General features: G+C 48.4%; 1 protein-coding gene across 17 annotated transcripts in view; it reads right to left on the reverse strand.

Moving 5' to 3' along the window:
• The window catches only part of FARS2 (phenylalanyl-tRNA synthetase 2, mitochondrial), a 454626-nt gene that overhangs the window by 209131 nt on the left and 226411 nt on the right, over window positions 1-19084 (reverse strand). For all 17 annotated transcript variants that reach the window (XR_010835187.1, XR_010835186.1, XM_067006818.1 and 14 more), the window contains one exon: window positions 15-166. Coding sequence is in view for 15 of the 17 variants with exons in the window: in XM_067006818.1 (XP_066862919.1) it covers window positions 15-166 (152 nt within the window). In the remaining 2 variants the exon portion in view is untranslated. The remainder of the gene's footprint in view (window positions 1-14; window positions 167-19084) is intronic.

Consider the following 19084-nt stretch of genomic DNA (forward strand, 5'->3'; position numbering starts at 1 on the left):
AGTTTCTTACTTACTTTGGATGTTCAAACTTGTCTATGAGATCAACTTTTTCCACCAGGTCTCCTCCAATTGTTCGGACTAAGTCATAGAAATCGTTCTCCGTGTAATTCTCGCGAGGTAACCAGAATGAGATGTCATTGATCACAGCAGGGTATTTGCTGAGAGGCTAACAAAATGAGAGAAGAAAAAAGAGATTGATTTGTTAGTTGGATGACAACGTTTACATTTTTCATGGCAAGTTTCACGTGGGCTAGTTAGAAAATACTGACAAGACATTATTTCAGTACTTGAATTTTCAGGAACAAAATGAACTTAAAAGATAAGTCAATATTCAAAATTAGCAAATTCCATTATGAATATTATAGATTCTTATCACTCTCATGTGTAACATTACCATATATTATACTCACATTGCCATTAATGTTCAATTTAGTATAAAGCAATTTGAATATATCATATTTCAGTTTTTTTCCATTTGAATACTAGAGGAGAAAAGTCCACATTTAATTAACAAGCAATTCATTAACTTCTGTGATACTTTCAGGAAGCCGTTTTAATAGAGAAATAAGGAAGGGCTTGTCAAAATTGATATTTCAATTAGTAACGTCATTATTTGTTAGTATTTCTAATTATTAAGGGAGTACTTCTAATTATTAATTATATAGGGGGTTATTTTTCAAATTATGCTTCTAAGGATGTGATAGACACAAAGGTAGCCATTCCCCCATTTTATCCCATTTTTTCCATTTTATTAGGGCTCACTAACTAGTTCATTGTATTAGATACATATTTAAAATTAGATATTTTTAGAAGTTACCACACTTGTTTACATGGCTTAAACATGTACATCACAAATACATATTTATATATTACATACACACACATATATGTAGATAGCTGTGATGTCATGTAAGTCTGTAAGTTACCACCACAATAAAAAACGTTTCATTAAACGTTTCACTATATAACTATGAATTCCATACAACTAAGGAAATATCTGCCAATCTGTTAGGAGAACAAGTTTATAAATTGATTTACACCAAGCCTGATATCACTGTAAACCCCCTGGTGAATCACCGATTAGAAAAATATAAAACTTTTAAAATGGCAAAACCTCTGAAGAGTCAAGTATTCAAACATAAATGATTATTCAACTTGAAAGATCAATAAAGTTGTCAAAAGCATCGGTTCAGAAGACACATTTCAAACAAACATAATAAAGCTACCACCCAGGTGCTCCTGACAAAGTACCACAGCTCCTGAAAAACACCCTGTTCTCTTGAAGTCAAGGTGCTGTGATAAATAATACGCGGGTTAACGTAACATTGCGAGATGGTGGCAGTTGGGTGGTTACACAGCGCTTTTCCTTTTCCACTTAAGGAACGTGGAAATTCAGGGGTATTCGATAAGAGGCAGGGGTTGCCAAGAATTAGCATTGACATCGCCTCTCTTCGACGACAGACACGGGAGGGGGGACCCACCCGGGCGCTGGTGTCAGGAACCTGAGAACAGCAGGCAACGGGATAGCGCAGTCAGCCAGACAGGCCCCAAGACGTTACAAAATACATGGTATATGTTACGGTAAATACATAAAAACCAAGAAGAAAAACCCAGACCATTGTACTGCAAACCTAGTTCAAGCTAACCAGTGGGAACAAGTTTGAAGTAATGGTGGCTGGTTCCTCGCGAAACTGCAAGCAGGGTCGAACTGGAGGCCTTCCACAGCTCCTGAAACTTCCTCTCTCTCACTTCTTCTCTTCTTGCACGTGAATATCTTTTCATCATTTTGTTTTGTTTTTTCCAGTGAAAGCATGTGGGAAGCAAACTCTCAGAACCGACACGGCTGAAATCCCCGCGCGTGAATCATTCGGCAAAGCACAAAATTGTAGGTTTACCATTGTCTCCCCTCGGAGCTTGGAAAATACTTCTCTGTAACTCGTTAGCAATGGCGACAAGTCTGCTGTCCGTCGGAGCTGCTTCTGCGCAGGGAATCTGTCACTTCTCCCTGGCAGCGTTGAAGGGCTTCACCTTTATCCTGGCGGCTCTGATGAGGCCGGGCCTGCATTTACCTTGGGGTGTATCCTGCCGCAAAATAAGGTGTCTGAGAGGAGAGAGACACACAGGGCCCGTGTGTGAAAGCGTGTGCTTTCACTCAGAGGGTCCACATACTCATCCAAGTCGGGAAATCCCAGCCACGACTTCCCTGTCCTCTTCTTCTAGGACCACAATTCTCCATATTGTGGGGCTTCTCAATCTATCTTCCATTTCTCTTACCTGACTGATTTTCGGGTTTTAATCTTTACCTATTTGTGCTGTATTCTGGGTGAATTCTTCAGCAACAGCTTCTTATTTACTAATTCTCCCTTCAGCTGAGTCTAGTCTCATCTGTTTTTGTTTTTTTTTTTCTCCTCTAGTTCAGTGAATCTATTACTCATTTCTGATATTTCTAATTGTTTTTTTCCATATCTACTTACACTTCATTTTTGCCTGTTTTTGCCTCTTATTCAGAATTTCCTGTTCTTCTTCTTCTTCTTCTTGTTTTTATGGTTATTATTCCTCCATTGATCTCTTTGAGGACATCAGGCATTTTTTTTTTTTTTTTTTTAAGAATGCCTCTTGCTTTTACCTTACTCTCCAGTGACTCAGATTCTGCGTATGGATTTGGTTGGCTGACACGCTCAGGTCAGAGTTCTTCACGTGGTTTGGGGGGTGTGTCTGCAGGCCCATCTGGGCTGGGAATAACTGCAGCGTTCTCTCACTCACCTCCTCTCCTTGGTCAGAGGTTTCTGTGATCCCTCCCTCCCCTTGTGCTCCTGGCCCAGATCTAGTTGGTGGTGGCACCTGGGCTCCTGCCCGATGGTGACGGGGCTGATGATGCCATGGCGGTGACTCATCTCAGTTCCTGATGAAGAGGCCGGCTCAAAGCTCCTATGAGCTGGGGGTCACAGCAGGCAGCAGTCCGCAGCAGTGGTGGCTGCCCCCCTTCTAGAGGAGGGGACCGCCTGCCCCTACTTCCCAGCAGAGATCGTGCTCTGGACCAGCACATCCTGACTCCCCACCAGAGCCAATCACCGCTTCCCCCTCCTAGGAACCTGCCGCCCACAGTGTCTCTGGCCTCACTCTCTGTTCTGTCTTTGTGTTTGTCTCTTGGGCATATGGATACACATCTTTTTAGGGGGAAGAGGGGAAGGCATGGTTTTGACTTTTTCACGTTCTCTTTTTATCTATCATGGCTGTGTGTTCAGAGACGGTAAAGAGCAGCTTACAAAGCAACAACGACCTGACTCTAAATTTCCTTACACAATGGTTCTTAACTTCATGGGGGAGGGACACAGATGTCTCTGAGAATATGACGAAAGATTCAAATTCTTGTTCCAGAAAAGTACACACTTTCACAAACACTGATTTTTCCCTAGAACATCTGGGATTCACAAACCTAGTAAAAGTCATTCAAGGAGTCAGAATAAGGACTGCCCCCCGTCCTTGACCCACATTCAAAATTGTGTCATGAGTTCAAATACAGACAATTGAGATTATGGTACTAAGGGAGTTAAAAATATCAGGCTCATTCTTTACTAACGTAATAAATACATGTATGTGTGTCTCCTTTATGTGCATACATAAAAAGGACGTATATTTTATGACAATAAAAAGCATACATGAAGGCATCATCGTTTGTCTCGTGGTAGCTACTTGAAATGCAGTCATACTTACACAATAAACTGAAAACTCTGCTTTTTGCGGGCTGGACTAAGAAAGCCCTTCCTGCCGCCGCCTGGGACAAGGCTGAAGGGCCGTCCCCGTTTCAGAGCTCCCCGGGGGCTGGCCGAGGCCTCTGCTGTCAGTGCCTCTCAGCCCCGCCTCCCCTCCCCCTTCGTCTAATCCTGCTCCCTCCCTCCCCCCGCCATAGGCGTGGACCCTGACAGCACCTGCTTAGAAGCTTCCAGAAGGCTGACCTCTGTCTGAGAGTCTGCTCTCCGGGGAACCTAACCTGTGACTCGAAGGCAGAAGCAAAATGGCAGCAACCCGCTGATGAAAGAATGTAGTGCACCCACGGGGAGAGCAGCCTCAGGACCATGTGCTCAGAGTGAGGCCCATCTGGACGGGCACAGGGGTCTCGTCCTCGCCAGCTGTGTGACGCGGTGCCTGCAGCCTCGCCTGAAGCCCCCTCAGCCGCTTGTGATCCCCCCGGAGGGCTTGGGAGGCCCCCGAGGGGCTGCACAGACCACCCCCCCTCCTCGCCTCCTGGTCTCCCCTGCAAGCCGCGGGCTGGGAAACCTCTCAGGCGCGGTGTAGGCCGCTCTGCAGCAGCAGGGCGTCGCACAACTGGGGGTGTCATCAGCTACCCTGTTACAGATCGAGTTGTGTCCCCCCAAGAAGACACCCTGGAGTCCGAAGCCCCAATAACTTAGAATATAACCTTACTTGGAGAAAAAGTCTTTACAGAGACACTCAAGTTAAAATGAGGTCACTGGGTTGGCATCCTCAGAAAAGGGGAAATTCGGGCACAGAGGCGCGCGCGCACGGAGGCCTCGCGCAGGGAAGCCGGACGCCGGGGCGACGCGTCTGCAGGACAAGGCTGCCCCGCGTGGCCAAAGGCGGGGCGGGGCCGGGCGCAGATCCTCCCCCGAAGCCCCCGGGGGAGCCGGCCCTGCTGCACCTGGGCCGCGGGCCTCAGCCCCCAGGACCCGGGGGGAACGGGCCTGCCGAGGCCCCTCGGGGGCAGCGTACCCTTCTGGGCGCCGGGGAAGGGCCACGGGGAGCCGGCGCCTCCACTGTCTGCGCAAGAACAGCCGTCGACTCTCAAGGTGGCTTCGCTGGAGCTCTGAGCCACGCGTCAGGCCTCGCTCTTGGCCGTGCAGGCGTGTTCGCTCGTCCGAGGAGAACCTGCCTCGCGGCTTCCTCGCCGATACGACGGAGACGTTTGCGCAAACTGCAGCGAAGATGCCGTGAAATGACCCTCGCGGGGCCCATCCTGACGCTTTTCCAGCCAGAACAGATTCGGACAGGTCAACGGATGCGCGATCCTGGCAGCCGCCCGAGACCCGGTACCGAAGCGACGGGGCCGGGGAAGGAGCCGGGCGAAAGGTGAGACTGGGCTTGGATGGTGCCCGTCCCGGCCGGGCCCTCGCTCTGGGCTCAGCCCTCCCGATGCGTAAGGCGCAAACGTCTCTGCTGCAGACGTCGCGGGGGCCCCTCCTGTCGTCCGTGAGGGTCCACGCCCCGGGCCGGCCACGCGACACCGCGGCCGGCGACGCAGCCGCCCGAGCTTCCGCTCCAAGCGGGTCGTCTCTACGCCAGCGCCCCCCTCTCACCTGCGCGCCCGTCTCCCTTCTCACGTCGCCGAGGGAGGATACACGGATTATCTGCCCAACGGGGCAGCGTCTCTGTACGAGTCCACCGTCATTCGGTCTCCGGCTTCTGCCCTTTAGGCAAAGCTATGTCTTTGGTTTAAACATGATTTCAACAGCCGTTCTAGCAGGGAAGGGTCCGCTTCCCCGGGGATCAAGCTCTCCACAGAGTTCTGGGGACACCAGGGTGACTTCCACTCAGCTTTTAGCCGCAGCTACGTGTGGCCAAAGGTTGACTCTGCAGCTACTCCGGGCTACGCTTCTCCTCCGGGACCTTACACCTGCACCTTGGTTTCTGTGGTGACTGTGTTACTGGCGGCTGCCACCCGGGGGTGCAGTGGGCCCGGGACGCGCTGGCACTTTCCGTGGGGTCGTCCCACTAACACACGGCGTGTGCTCCTGTGACACGGCCACTCGTACTGTTCCCACCGTGTCCACGAGGAGACTGTGGCTTACAGACCTTAGCTGAAGTGCTCAAGGTCAAAGAGCCACTAAGCAGCAGAGCCAAGGTCAAATGCAGGGCCAGGCTGTGCTCTTAACCCCTACGCTGTAAGGCCTCCACTTAAAACAAAGGGCCCAGGGGAAACAGCTCAGCTTCTAGTACTGTTTCCTGAGGTAGTCTATCCAGTGCAATTAAAAACTGTGTAAATAAGACCAAATCTAACACGTATCCCTCTGGTGCCTTCCATGACATTTCCTTGGCAAATGACTCATTTATCTTTTCGATTAATTATCTTGACTTATAAGCACTTCCAGTCTGTTTACCATCTATGTGCCTGTGTTCTTATCTAAATGAACTTAAAACTCAGGTTTTCCTATAAAAATACTATGCACTACCCATTACTCTCCTTACAGCCCTTACTTTAATTCCATCGACTTCTTTTGTAATAAAAAACTGCTTCTTGAATTTGGCTGCCAGGTTTGGTACTTAACCAATTCAGGTTGTTCTAACTCATGCTGCCTCGGTGTTTACCGATTTTCTCACTCTGTTCCAACAATTTGTTTTGATTCTTACTTAGCTTCACTGAGGGCCAGGAGCACACTGCACTGGTCGGAGGGAGGCCCAGCTCAAACTCAGGAAACTTCTGTTCTGTTACTTCACCGAGAAACCACGTGCGACCCACCAAGTTCTAAGCGTTCTTCCAAACTTCAAGGCAGTTTCCCATACTTCTTCTTCTCTTTTGACAGAATTTCAGTTCTGTTTGAAGATTCACAGGAAACGAAGAATTTCCATAAGGAAATCACGTGGAACAACCCTTTTGGCAACCTTGGATTGGATTAACTTCCCATGTTTCTGCACCATGGCCCCCAAATACATACTGACCTACTCAAGAGCAGAAACACAATTTGAGTCCTCTCAGATTAACTTTCAAGCTCAAGAGTTCTTTATTTAAAACAGAGCATACGCTGCCACACATGAGAAAAAAGAGGGTGGCTTCCGCCACTCTGCGTAGGCAGGTGGGAGAACTCCAGCAGTGCACACGGCCCACGTTCTCTGTAGGACGTAAGGGACGTAGAGCAAGGCTTCAGGGCGCTGCCTGAACATAACGGTCTTTAACTTAAGAAACAATGGAAAAAGTAAGCCTCAGAAATCTTTGTTCGAGTAAAATTTCGTCTGCGCCTCTGGTTCAATAATTGCAGGGGGGTGGGTCCCGCAGCCCAGATCAGTGCCCCAGAGCGCTGGCGGAGGGCTGACACAGAAAACAACCGCTGCAAATTAAAGACTGTCTTTTAGGGGCGACGTAAATGTTCTAAAGTTGATTGTGGAGATGGTCGCACATCTCCGTGAAGTACTGACGACGAGTGAACCGCACAGTTTAAGTGGGTGAGTTGTACAGCACGTGAATTACAGCTCAATAAAATTGCTATGAAAATGATAAATGAATAAGTGTAACAGTGGAAGAAAGAAGGGTCTCTAGAATAGAAAACTTCTCTCTCCCATTTAGTCTCTATCTCATCTTCAGAACTTGTCAAAGACATCATTTCTTAAATTCACTTTTTTCAGGTTAAAAGACTGAGCCTTTTCAGAGCCAGCAATACTTCTGAATTCTCGTTTTCCTCTCAGAGGTAAACTACTTGTTGAAGTTTTGCACAATCATTTAAATCTTCCAGAAAATTTCTCGTCTGTATCTTCACAGTCTTCTGCCATCACTGTATTTTAAGTGAGGTCACATATAGTTTGACGATTATAAATTTTCCCAGGTAACCATGTTTACTGGGAGATGGATATTTTCCTCCCATATGCCTTAGGTAAGTGAATGGAGGCTCTAGATGAAAAAAATACATAATGGGAAACTAGGTCTTTTAACCCCCGGCCCCATATTTAACCTGAAAATGGTATGCGCTCTGAGCAGGGCCTTGTTGAGCTGCTCCTGGTTCCTGTTTATCTTATGTCAACTCCACCCTGCAAGTTCCCATTCTCCAGGGACTGGATGTGCTGTGAGGGCCGGGAACTTGGACTTGCCCAGGTTCACGCAGAGCCGGCCTCCTGACTACTCCAGGGTTCAGAGGAAAACGAGCGAGACAAAAATTAACCTGGACAACTTAAGACAGCTGATTGCCAGCGGCTTGTTGAGAACTGGAGTAAACATCAGACTCTAGGCCCTTTACAGAGCGGGCTCCCTTGGACCCGACCTTGTTCCCCTCCTCCCCCCCCCCACACCCGTCTGCTGCCCCTCTTAAACCAGATCCCTTGATACTACAGGTGTTCCTATTTCTTCCTGACCCCCTAATGCCAAAGAATTAGCCCCTGGGGGCGGGGGGGGGGGGGAGCAGACCCCACCCTGTGTCTGTGTCTAAAGCTTTGTTCTCCCTCCTGTCCGGTGACACAAGGGCCCAGGGGAGGTGCATTGGGCAAGTTACTTCCGAAAACATCTACTGATTTGGTTTTTCCAGAAAATAGTCTGACAGCAACTCTCAGTCACAGGGTGGGAATGGATACGGAACAGAAAGCTCACTGTGAGGAGCTGAGTTTTTAAGACAAAACGTGGCCGCCGCCCTGGGCACAGAGAGGGAGCGGGGCCGGGATGGGGCAGGAGGGAGACTCGAGGTGCAAAGCACCGGGGACCATAGTGGGGTGGTTGCTTCTTGGGCATCCACTGTTTTATTATACTTCCTAAGTAAACATTATTCTCCAAATTCTAGATAATGAGAAAATGAAAGAAAAAAATGGTATCAATGTCTACTCATTTACCCAGAGAAATTATGTCACAGAGGGAAACAATGGCCACAGTTTGTGCATTCATTTTTAAAAAAATTGTTTTCCTCTATTTAAAATAAAATTCCATCTGTTAATATCAGATTTTATTTCAGTAACAAAAACAGTGAGTTCAACTTCCTCACGTTAGAGAGAGAAATGTGAAGCGTTATTTTCTTTTGCACCAAATCCACACGAGTCCAACAAAGTTTACAACAGAGTTCACAGAGGCCGGGCGTGACCAGTGCCTCAGTCCGAGGTAAACGGAAGGAGAACACGGGGCTCTGATGGACAAGCCCCCATGCCCTACTCAGGTGGCAGCTGGCAGAAGAAGGTGCAGCGCACCGGAGCCAGGGAACAAGACGGCCGGTGTTCACCAGCCGCCCACTCTCGCTAATCAGACCCTGTCCCTGCCACCAAAGAGCTCACAGGATCGAGGGAAGGCGGCTGTGGACAGCGGTCCCTGCCCTGGAGCAGAGGGGCTGACACAGCCTCTGTGTACATATGGCTCAAAGCCTGAATGGGGGTCACCAGATTACCCTCCCTTTCCCAGGGGAAGTCACACTTTCCGTCCAGTAAGAAAAAGTCTCAGTAAGAGAAGCTCATTAAAGTAAGAAAACATGGAGCGCATACTAAGAAGTTTGGGGCCATCTGTCTGGTCAAAGGCCAAGCCTGACAAGGAGAGAGAGATGGGCGGTGAGTAGTTTCTAGGGAAGAAGCTGCCGTAGGACGCCCACAGCACAGAGCTCCAGCCTGCTTCTCTCCGCTGGACGCACCGCCAGCTCTGCGGGACCCAGTTTCCACATCTGCAGAGGAAAGCACGCAGCACCCCACACTGCCGTCCCGTCAAAACCGTCCCCGGGACGCCACGAGGGGCAGGCCCATCGGAGAGGTGCCAGGTTTCACCAAGTGAGGCAGGGGGACCGGCCCCTCCTCTTCAGATCGGGTCTCCCCCAAATTTAGACCCCAAGGGCCAAGTGCGACCCCAGTGTTCCACCCCACTGGTTCCCCGAGCCGCGCGTCTCACCTCCACTCGAACCACAACTCCCGTCACTTGAAGTGACCCTGGGTTTCCTGCCAGTTTAAAGTTGGAACTATTCAGAGTTGGAAAAACAAGCTTTTCGGAGTTCCAGCCAATAAACTTTGTGCAGGATCGCTGAGGCTACGAGCAAGCAAAATCATCCCTCAAGAGGTACCGCTCCGAGCGCATTACTGATGAATTTCCCTTACGCAAAGTGCACAGGACATTCCCATACACTGCCTCCGCCACGAAGGCAACTTTTGGGATTTCTTCTCTTCTCCCCAAAGCACCACGTGTGCCGGTTGCCTGTACGCGGCATAAGGTTCTCACGTTCACGCAAGCGTCCTCCCAGTGGGGTCAGACAGGCCGTGCCATCCAGGCGAGGTGGGTGGGGACGGAGGGCCAGCAGCCGTTGTGCTCAAGGGCGCACGCTCAGCAAGTGACGAGCGACGGCAGAGGTGCGTGTGGCCCCAAACCTCCGATTCGCCGTTAAGTCACCCCTCACCGCCAGGGCCCCTCGCGAGGCCCCCTGAGTGTGGAGAGAGCACGGCGGCCGCTCCACCTTCCCCACGTCTCCCGGGAGCCCGCGCTCCAGGCGCCTAGACGCCTCCGTGCGCCAGGAGCCTTACATCACCGAACCGTTATGAAGATTAAACGGGATAATATGTATTAAAAGCCCTTATAGGGGCTTCCCTGGTGGCGCAGTGGTTGAGAGTCCGCCTGCCGATGCAGGGGACGCGGGTTCGCGTCCCGGTCCGGGAAGATCCCCACATGCCCCGGAGCGGCAAAAAAAAAAAAAAAAAAAAAAAGCCCTTATAAATTACAAAACACCACAGAAGGTAAGGTATGATTAATCATCCCTTTCTTTTTGTTTTGTGAGCTTTTCTAAAACAATCCCCCAGACGAGCAAATCTAACAACGGTTACCGCCGAGTTAGGGTTCACCACGCGACAGGCACGGTGACCTCCTGCATCTTCGAATGAAGCCTGTGGGGCGATCGCTCAGCGGGGACATCCCAGCTCTGCCACGGACTAGTTTTGGTGACTTGGGCGGTTCCTCTGGCTCTTGGTCCCCCATTTTCAAAAGCTATACTTCCACCGGCTAAGAGAAAATCGAATGGGACAGTCACTACGTACTTAGTGTTAGAGGTAAAAGAGGAGTGTGACGGGGCTGTTAGCCCCTCTGGTACCCAAACCCCGATCAGCAGATTATCTGCTGGGAATATGTTCTCAGAGGCGGGGATGGAGCTGAGTGAACGCCGGCACGCCCAGCCTATCCTGCATCAGCCAGTGCACATCCTCGTGCAGGGTGACACCAGGTACAACCTGCAGAGAGGACGGCCCAGGCCGTGACCTCATTACCTGTGGAGCCCGTGCTCTGGTCCAGGGGTTCTCACTCCGGCTGGCTGGTACCGGAGCCCCTCACCAACAGAATCGACATCCCTGGTGGCAGCACCGGGCATCAGCCTCTTTTCAGAACTCCCCAGGGGACGCCGTGCACAGAGAGCATCAGGAACCACTGCTCTAGCCTCATGCACTGCCGGAGGACAGTTTTTCACTCTGTAAAAGGACACGGGTCACACACGCATCCCTCTTCACTGTGGCTTTTGCGCAGCTCCGTCAACTTCAAATATAGGGTGCTGTCAGAGATGGCTGTCGTCTTAATTGGGGAATAAAAGGCCAGTAAGTACTTTCAGGCCACCCTCGGCCCCCACTACCTCCAAAACCAGAGTTTCACATGTCTGTCAATGTGTTATCTCATGATTCACATACAATCATACCTCATTATCAGAACATACTAAAAACATACATCACCTCACTTAACAACCTAATGCGATAAATATTATTGCCCCCCTTTTAAAAATGAAAATACTGAGGCTCAAAGAGTTAAGTAATGGGCTCAAGGTCACAGTAACCAAGACCTGAACACGGGCAGCCCACATGCTGTGCACCTGAGGCGGCAGGGGTGCTGGACCTCAGCGACGTGACACGTGCTCTCCTGAGAAGGTTCCACGGAAATATCTGTGGGCTTGAAGGGGCAACTCAGAGGCCAAGTCCTCACTAGCTTCTGACTCTAGATCCCCACCCATCTCACTGCTTCTTGCTTATTACCGACAATTCCAAATTAATCTGATAAGAAACCAAGGTAATTTACTAAGAGAGTGGATCCTGAGTTCTCATCGCGAGGAAAAGAATTTTTTTTTCTTTTTTGTATCTATATGATGGCTGTTAACTAAACTTATCGTGGCAACCATTTCACAACATATGTAAGTCGAGTCATTACGTTGTACACCTTATAAACGTGTACCATGCTCTATGTCAATTACATCTCGGTAAAACTGAAAAATAATAATTTATTCATTCCTATAGGAAAAATACTGTGATCACAGCCATCAAGACCTATTCAAACAATCAATGGATGCCTATACCCCAACTCTCAAACAAAAATAAATAAAAATAAAAGGGTTCCATGGTCAAATAAGTTAGGGAAATGCTAGTTTCAGTTTTCTTACAGTTAAGACATCTCAGAACCTTTAAAACACTAACAGGCTTTGTGAATCTCCAAGTAACAGAAGCCATGTCCCCAGATTTAGGCATAAAATCTTCTTTTGCCAGAAACACAGTATGGATCATGTGGATGTAGAAAGGACAGGATCTGGAGCCACATGAGTGGAAACGGAAAATTATGGGTTTAGCAGTATAGGTTCTCTACACCAAGTAAATGTTTACAAACTTTATACTTTTGGAAAATATCTCATTTGCAGAAATCTACTCACCTTTGCCTCAAGCACCGGAAATCTCCTCAGTTAAAATAAATCCTGTTGTTTTGACTCTATTTATCTGAAATGCTATTAACCACCACTCTACAGTGCCTCCATAATAGGAAGACAATCGAAAATAATCTTACACGTAGGGATATTCTGACACTTACTGTCTTACATATTCAGTTCAACTGACCTTTGGGAAATAGAAACCACTGCATTCCCATTTTATAGATGAAGAAAATGAAGGCCGAAGAGGTGAAATGAGTTGACAAAAGTCAAAGAATGCCAAGTAGGTGCCAGAACATTAGCCCACTTTTTTCACAGAAGCACATCCTCAAGTGCTGCCTGATGCTAAGGTCCTGACTGAACACTAAGGATGCGTCTGGCACAGTTTTTACTTGCATTTTTACAGGTTTTTAAAAGCATTTTGTTTCAGTCATTTAAAGATTAGCCCTCCCGCTAAGTTATACAGCTCCCGGTTAACCACACATTTTGATTAACCCCATTCCTCAACCGTGGTGCTTTACAGAGAAGATACTACAACGAGGCTTCTAAATAACATGGCTGAGTCTCGTTACGATTACTAGGGCTTTAGTACATCAAGGAGCCAATCCTGAGGACCAACAGCCTTTAAAAAAAGAAATACAGGTGGTTTTTTTGTAGCGAGGTGGATGGACCTAGAGGCTGTCACACAGAGTGAAGTGAAGTATTCCCTTTGCTTCTATCCTCTGAAAGAGGTTGTAGAGAATTTGTATAATTTCTCCTTAAATGTCTGATAGAATTCACCAGTGAACTCATCTGGCTCTGGTGCTTTCTGTTTTGGAAAATTATTAATTCTTGATTCAATTGCTTTAATTGATATAGACCTATTCAGATAGTCCACTTCTTGTGTGACTTTTGGCCGGAAAGAGAAAAACAAATACCGTATGCTAACACATATATATGGAATCTTAAAAAAAAAAATGGTTCTGAAGAACCTAGGGGCGAGATGGGAATAAAGACGCAGATGTGGAGAACAGACTTGAGGATACGGGGAGGGGGCAGGGTAAACTGGGACGAAGTGAGAGAGCGGCATGGACATATACACGCTACCAAACGTAAAATAGCTAGCTAGTGGGAAGCAGCCGCATAGCACAGGGAGATCAGCTCAATGCTCTGTGTCCACCTAGAGGGGTGGGATAGGGAGGGAGGGAGGGAGATGCAAGAGGGAGGGGATATGGGGACATATGTATACGTATAGCTGATTCACTTTGTTATACAGCAGAAACTAACACACCATTGTAAAGCAATTATACTCCAATAAAGATGTTAAAAAACTTAAAAAAAAAAAAGAAAAAAGTACAGGTGGTTTTTATTTTTAATCTACAAAAACGTAAATATTTATTTTCTTCACAAAACTCTGCTTTCTTTTTATACAGAGTTCTTCCTAAAGATCTCTAGCACCATGGTTTGGGATGAGAAAGAATATGGGAAGAGGGCTATTACAATAATAAACACAAGCATTTTTATTCCTTCTGCTGTCTCATGACACTTAGTTTCCATGTGACCTAATCCTTATTCCGATCAGAGAAGAAGGACCTGAAACCAGGATGTTATTAACACCACCGATATCTACCCAGGCTCAGGCACACACACAAACACAGCCCTCTGCTTCTAATTATGCATTTTACACATGAGCCTCCCTGGCCACTCTCCCCGGAAATGATGAATAAAGTAGCTTTTGTTTTCAGAGATTTATTTCAAACACCTCTTCATTAAATGCTACTTGGAGGCAGATACATATCTATGGAAGGTTAAAAAAAACATGCTGATAAAATAACCATCAAGGAAACATGTCAATGCAGAACCTAAGATGGTCTTTCTCCAAAGGACACACTTGAGATACACACACACACACACACACACACACACACACACACACACACAAGGGAGGAAGGAGAAATTTATTACAAAAAGGCCTTGAAAATCTCTTTTAAAATATATGACATTCCTATGCAGAGAGTAATAAGCACTTGAAGATGCGGCTGGAAAACGGTGGCTGCTTGTTTGTTTTGATGGTGGGAGTGTTTGGGGGTAGGGGGTGATGCCCAATTCTTCCGGAGGGTCTGGTCAATTCTGCTGTTTCTGCCTTACAGCTCGAATGATGGGCTTATGAACACAGAGGAAGCAGAAACCGGAATTCTGATTCGCCGTGGCACCCACAGCCAGACAGCAGGGAGCTGACCGCTCCTCTGCCCCCTCCCCTGGGGCCCCTCTACACTCTCAGGGGGAGGGGGAAGGGGGCCGAGGGGGCGAGGCCAAGCTGGCGCTGCTCCAAAACAGAAATAGAGAGATCTCCTGGAAAAGCCATCTTCCTGCATTTGAACTCCACCACAAATTGGAGGAATAAGCTATTGAACCCTGAGGCAGAAGCAATCGTTTCCTCGAAAGGCCTCTCATTTAGGGACACAAAAGAGAACCCATCCAACACAGGCGTCCCCAGCGGAGACAGCCGCCTGCCTGTGGGAAGGCCAGGCCGGGCTGTGGGGTCACCGTGTGCCCGCCTTCAGGGTAGGAACCGGGATGCCGGCACTCAGACCCGGCTCCAGAGCCAGTGGCCATGGGCCAATCGTGTGTCCTTTCTGGGTCTCGGTTTCCTCATCTGTAAAATGGGGATATTAACAATATCTGTGTAATACGTTTTTATGTAAAGTGCTTACCACAGTGCCTGGAAGCATGACAGAAGGATCTGTTAAACAAACAAACAAGTCTATTTGTAAATACGGGAGAGAATGAGCTGGTTTCTGACACCGAACAATCTGATTTATTAATAATTTAACTGGCATCCGTGTTTCAGAGGGAGGGTTTAAGGTGTCATACGAATGAGATCCCGTAGAAGTAGAGCCGTCTACATTTTACAAACGGTGAAACTGAGGCACCCAGAGGGCACAGAGCAGCGTGTATGCTTCCAGGGCAATGAGGCTTCTCATCCAGCGGCACCCACCACAGGCACTGGATCAACACTGTGACCCAGCTGACTCTCCCCAGGTCTGAGATTTCACTGGGAACGTCACCTCACCAGAAATGTTTCTTATTCTAACTTCATCCCTTTTACGGATTCTAACTGCTAAGACAGAGCAGTGATACACTTGGCACGCTGAACCATTTTGGTTTGACGGGGGCTCTTCCTGAGCATGGGGAGTGTGTGCCAGGCACGGGGAACACGCCTTCGCCGGTGAGACGCTTGTTTAGAGCGTCTAGAGACGAACGTATGAGGGCTGGAAACACCACAGTGGACAGCACATTTACTTCTGAAAGCCCATGAGGCCTCGCTAAGCCGCCGCTCACATGCCGCACACGTCCCTAAGTGTGCTTCACTGGTTACCCTGCCCTGAAAACACACATGCCGTCAAAAACAAACTAACAGGGCTTCCCTGGGGGCGCAGTGGTTAAGAATCCGCCTGCCAACGCAGCGGACATGGGTTCGAGCCCTGCTCGGGGAAGATTCCACACACCGCAGTGCAACTAGGCCTGTGTGCCACAACTACTGAGCCTGTGCTCTAGAGCCCACGAGCCACAACGACTGAGCCCGCGAGCCACAACTACTGAAGCCCGCGCGCCTAGAGCCCGTGCTCCGCAACAAGAGATGCCACTGCAATGAGACACCCGCACACCGCAAGGAGGAGTAGCCCCCGCTCGCCGCGACTAGAGAAAGCCCGCGCGCAGCAACGAAGACCCAAGGCAGCCAAAAATAAATTTAAAAATATTTTTAAAAAAGAACTAACATATCACATCACAGAACCTGCAAGGTTGAGCGCCCTTGTGTCAGCAATGACATCAGAAACTTCATTATTTCATGCCTCATATTTTAACACAAAGGACCATCCTATTTTGCTAAAAGATAGTAGAAAAAAATTTTTTGAACTTTGGTGAAGGTCATTTTTTTCAATGGATGGAGTCTGATTAAAAGTTTTTCTTGCCGTGGAGTTTTACGTTAGTCCACATGCACGAGCTCGGAACTGTCTGGGAGCCAAGGCCCGGCCGCAGGCGATCAGACTGAACACAAGAAATTGCTATGACTGTTCTAGCGCCTTCCCCCAAGGCAATCTCGTAATGTTCAACCTGACAGCTGTATAACTTAGGACAATTCTCAGTTTCCTCATCTATAAAATGGGGATATTCTCAGTACCTTCTTTATGGTGTTATCATAAAGACTATAGGAAATTTACGGAAAGGACTTAGCATTGTCACTGTGGGTACCTTAGTGCTAAGGTACTAATGTACATTAGTACATTTTTGTGGTAATGATACTCGCATCTGGTCCTGATGCTGACTTACAGGCGTAAATCCGGGAGGGCACCTTCCTGTGGTCACGGTAAAGGGTCCTGGGAAATGAGAGCCCGGCTCCAGCCAGGACACCTCCCAGCCCGGGTGTGCCCAGCGGGACACCTAAGCCTGCCTGCCCCCTCCGCCCTCCCTCTCGGCATTAACTGCTGTTAATGCAGCCTCCGTTTTCACAAAGCAGCTGTCAGCTGGAGGAGGGTCCAGAGCGCAGAGCCCAACACCTTGCGCACCTGGCTGGGAGCCCACCTGTGCCAGGCCTGCGTGATGCCCTGGGGACACGCTTCAACCACAACGCCGGCAGCTACTCCAGCAGCAGTGCTGGCAGGAGAGACACATGACTGTTTCTTAAATAAAAAGCAAACTATAGCCCATATAAAGGCTTTCCACTTTTCGGCCCTCTATAGCCTTCCTCCCTTCTTCTTGTTTTGTTGTGTTTTTTTTGTTTTAACTTCTTTTGCGTTCAGTCAGGAGAGCACGCACGTGTTCTGGAAAGCGCTTCTCTCCCCAGCCGTGCCGGCGCCCCTCAGGCAGGAGCCGTCTCAGTGCTGTGCACGAACCAGACTCTCCATAAATGGATGGTGCATATAAATGCTGCTGCAGATCCAGGCACGGCAGCGGCCTCTCTCCTCCATCCTTCTGAACGGAGCAGCACCCGAAGGCTGCAAGCCCAGGTCCTTTCCTGGCTTCCCATCAACTCTGCCATATGCTGCTGCGGTTCCAAATACTTGACTCAATAATCGTATGCATGCTGAGGGATAACTTTCCAGAACCCATGAGTATACAACTTCCCCAACGGTTCTGTTTATCCTTCATACTAAACAAAGGTGCGTTTTGGCAAACTATGTTCTCCACTAATTGCACATCTTGGCAGATAACGTAATATATCTATAAATTTTAACAGAGCTAGAAACCAGCACTCCATTTGGGAGCGAGCGGGCTACCTCGACCCAAAGGGTGAGGTCCTGTCCCTGAGCACGGCTTTCCCAACGATCACAGCATGAGTGACGGGCTCCAGCAGCACAGTGATGACTTATATCCTCAGAGCACACTGTCCAGTACCAGCTCTGTACACTCAGTGCCTTCTCACGCAAGGTCTAGGTTACTCCTGTCATTGCAAGCCGGAAGGACATCATGCCCATTTTACAGAAAAAGAAACTGGGGTTTAGAAAGAAGGAGCATCTGGCTATAGCGCCACACAGTGGATGAGGCTGCTGGCCATTTGGGTATCTGGGTTTTAGACGTGCGAAGCTGGAAGCACAGGGCGACTTGGTTTCTGGCGGTGGCCTTCCTGGTAACTGGACCACAGTGTGGTAGAGACACCCTGGAGCCTCAGTCTCTTCAAGTGAACGCCACCCTTTCTTCCTACAGGGACTAAGCTATGGCAAAGAAAAAGCAGATAAAATCAAGGGCAGAGAAAAAAGAAAAAAAGACAAAGAAAGACAGGACGAGGACTGGATCGCCAACGGGAAGGTAGTATTTTTTTTAAATGCTATCTTATTTTTAAACAGATTTGCAGGTGTATATATGTGTGTCTTATTTGTGTCATCTGTGAGTGACAGTGTTGCCATGGGATTAGTTGTCTGTTTACAGAAAAGAAATAACCGTAGAGAAATCAATAGTGTTCGAACAAGACACACAGTGCTGGTCACAGACCAGCTCCAGCCCTCCACACAGGATGGAGAGAATGTTCAAATGGGTAGAAGAAAAACACCGCCTCGGGGGAAAAACAACTTGATTCCTCTGCTGAACTCAGAGAAAAGGCACTAAAACGGCATTATTTTTCCTTCTTGTGGGCAAAGCCATTCTAATAAAAAGGAAGAGCTATCCCAAGTAAAATTTTGGTACATTTACTCCTACCCAGATACAGTAAGGCCTAACATGGCAAGAGGAGAAGAGTTTATACACAGCACTTAATATTTTCATTTAAATACGTTATTTAATACACTAACCTTTACTGACATAATAGTCAAGATCTACTTAATGCTTACGATGTGTCAGGCACTGTGCTAAGAATACTATGCATATTTAAACCGATTGATCCTCATGGCAACACTACCCTCGAAGGAGGAATTAATATTATTCCCATTTTGCAGGTGAGAAAACAAGCCCAGAGAAATCTTGTACCTTGTAAGTAGGAGCGGCGGGACCTATTCAGGCAGTCTGGCTCCGGAGGTCCTGCCTTACCAGCACGTTGTTTATCCTTGCATCTCTCTTTTAACTGAAAAGGTAACGAAGTCCACTGCTCCCCCACGCCCCTTGCACGTGGGTTTCTTTGTGGTCACTTGTCCAGGGAGCAAAAGGCAAACGGGGCGTGGGGGGTGGGAGGAAGGGGAGGCTGCAGAGGCAGTTGTTTGAGCACAATCCCTCCAGAGTCAGAGCGCCCTCCCCGGGTGATGGACCCCGTCCAGTGGGAACAGGCCATCCACTGC

This window comes from Kogia breviceps, chromosome 10 (genome assembly GCF_026419965.1).
Source record: "Kogia breviceps isolate mKogBre1 chromosome 10, mKogBre1 haplotype 1, whole genome shotgun sequence".
NCBI lineage: Eukaryota > Metazoa > Chordata > Mammalia > Artiodactyla > Physeteridae > Kogia > Kogia breviceps.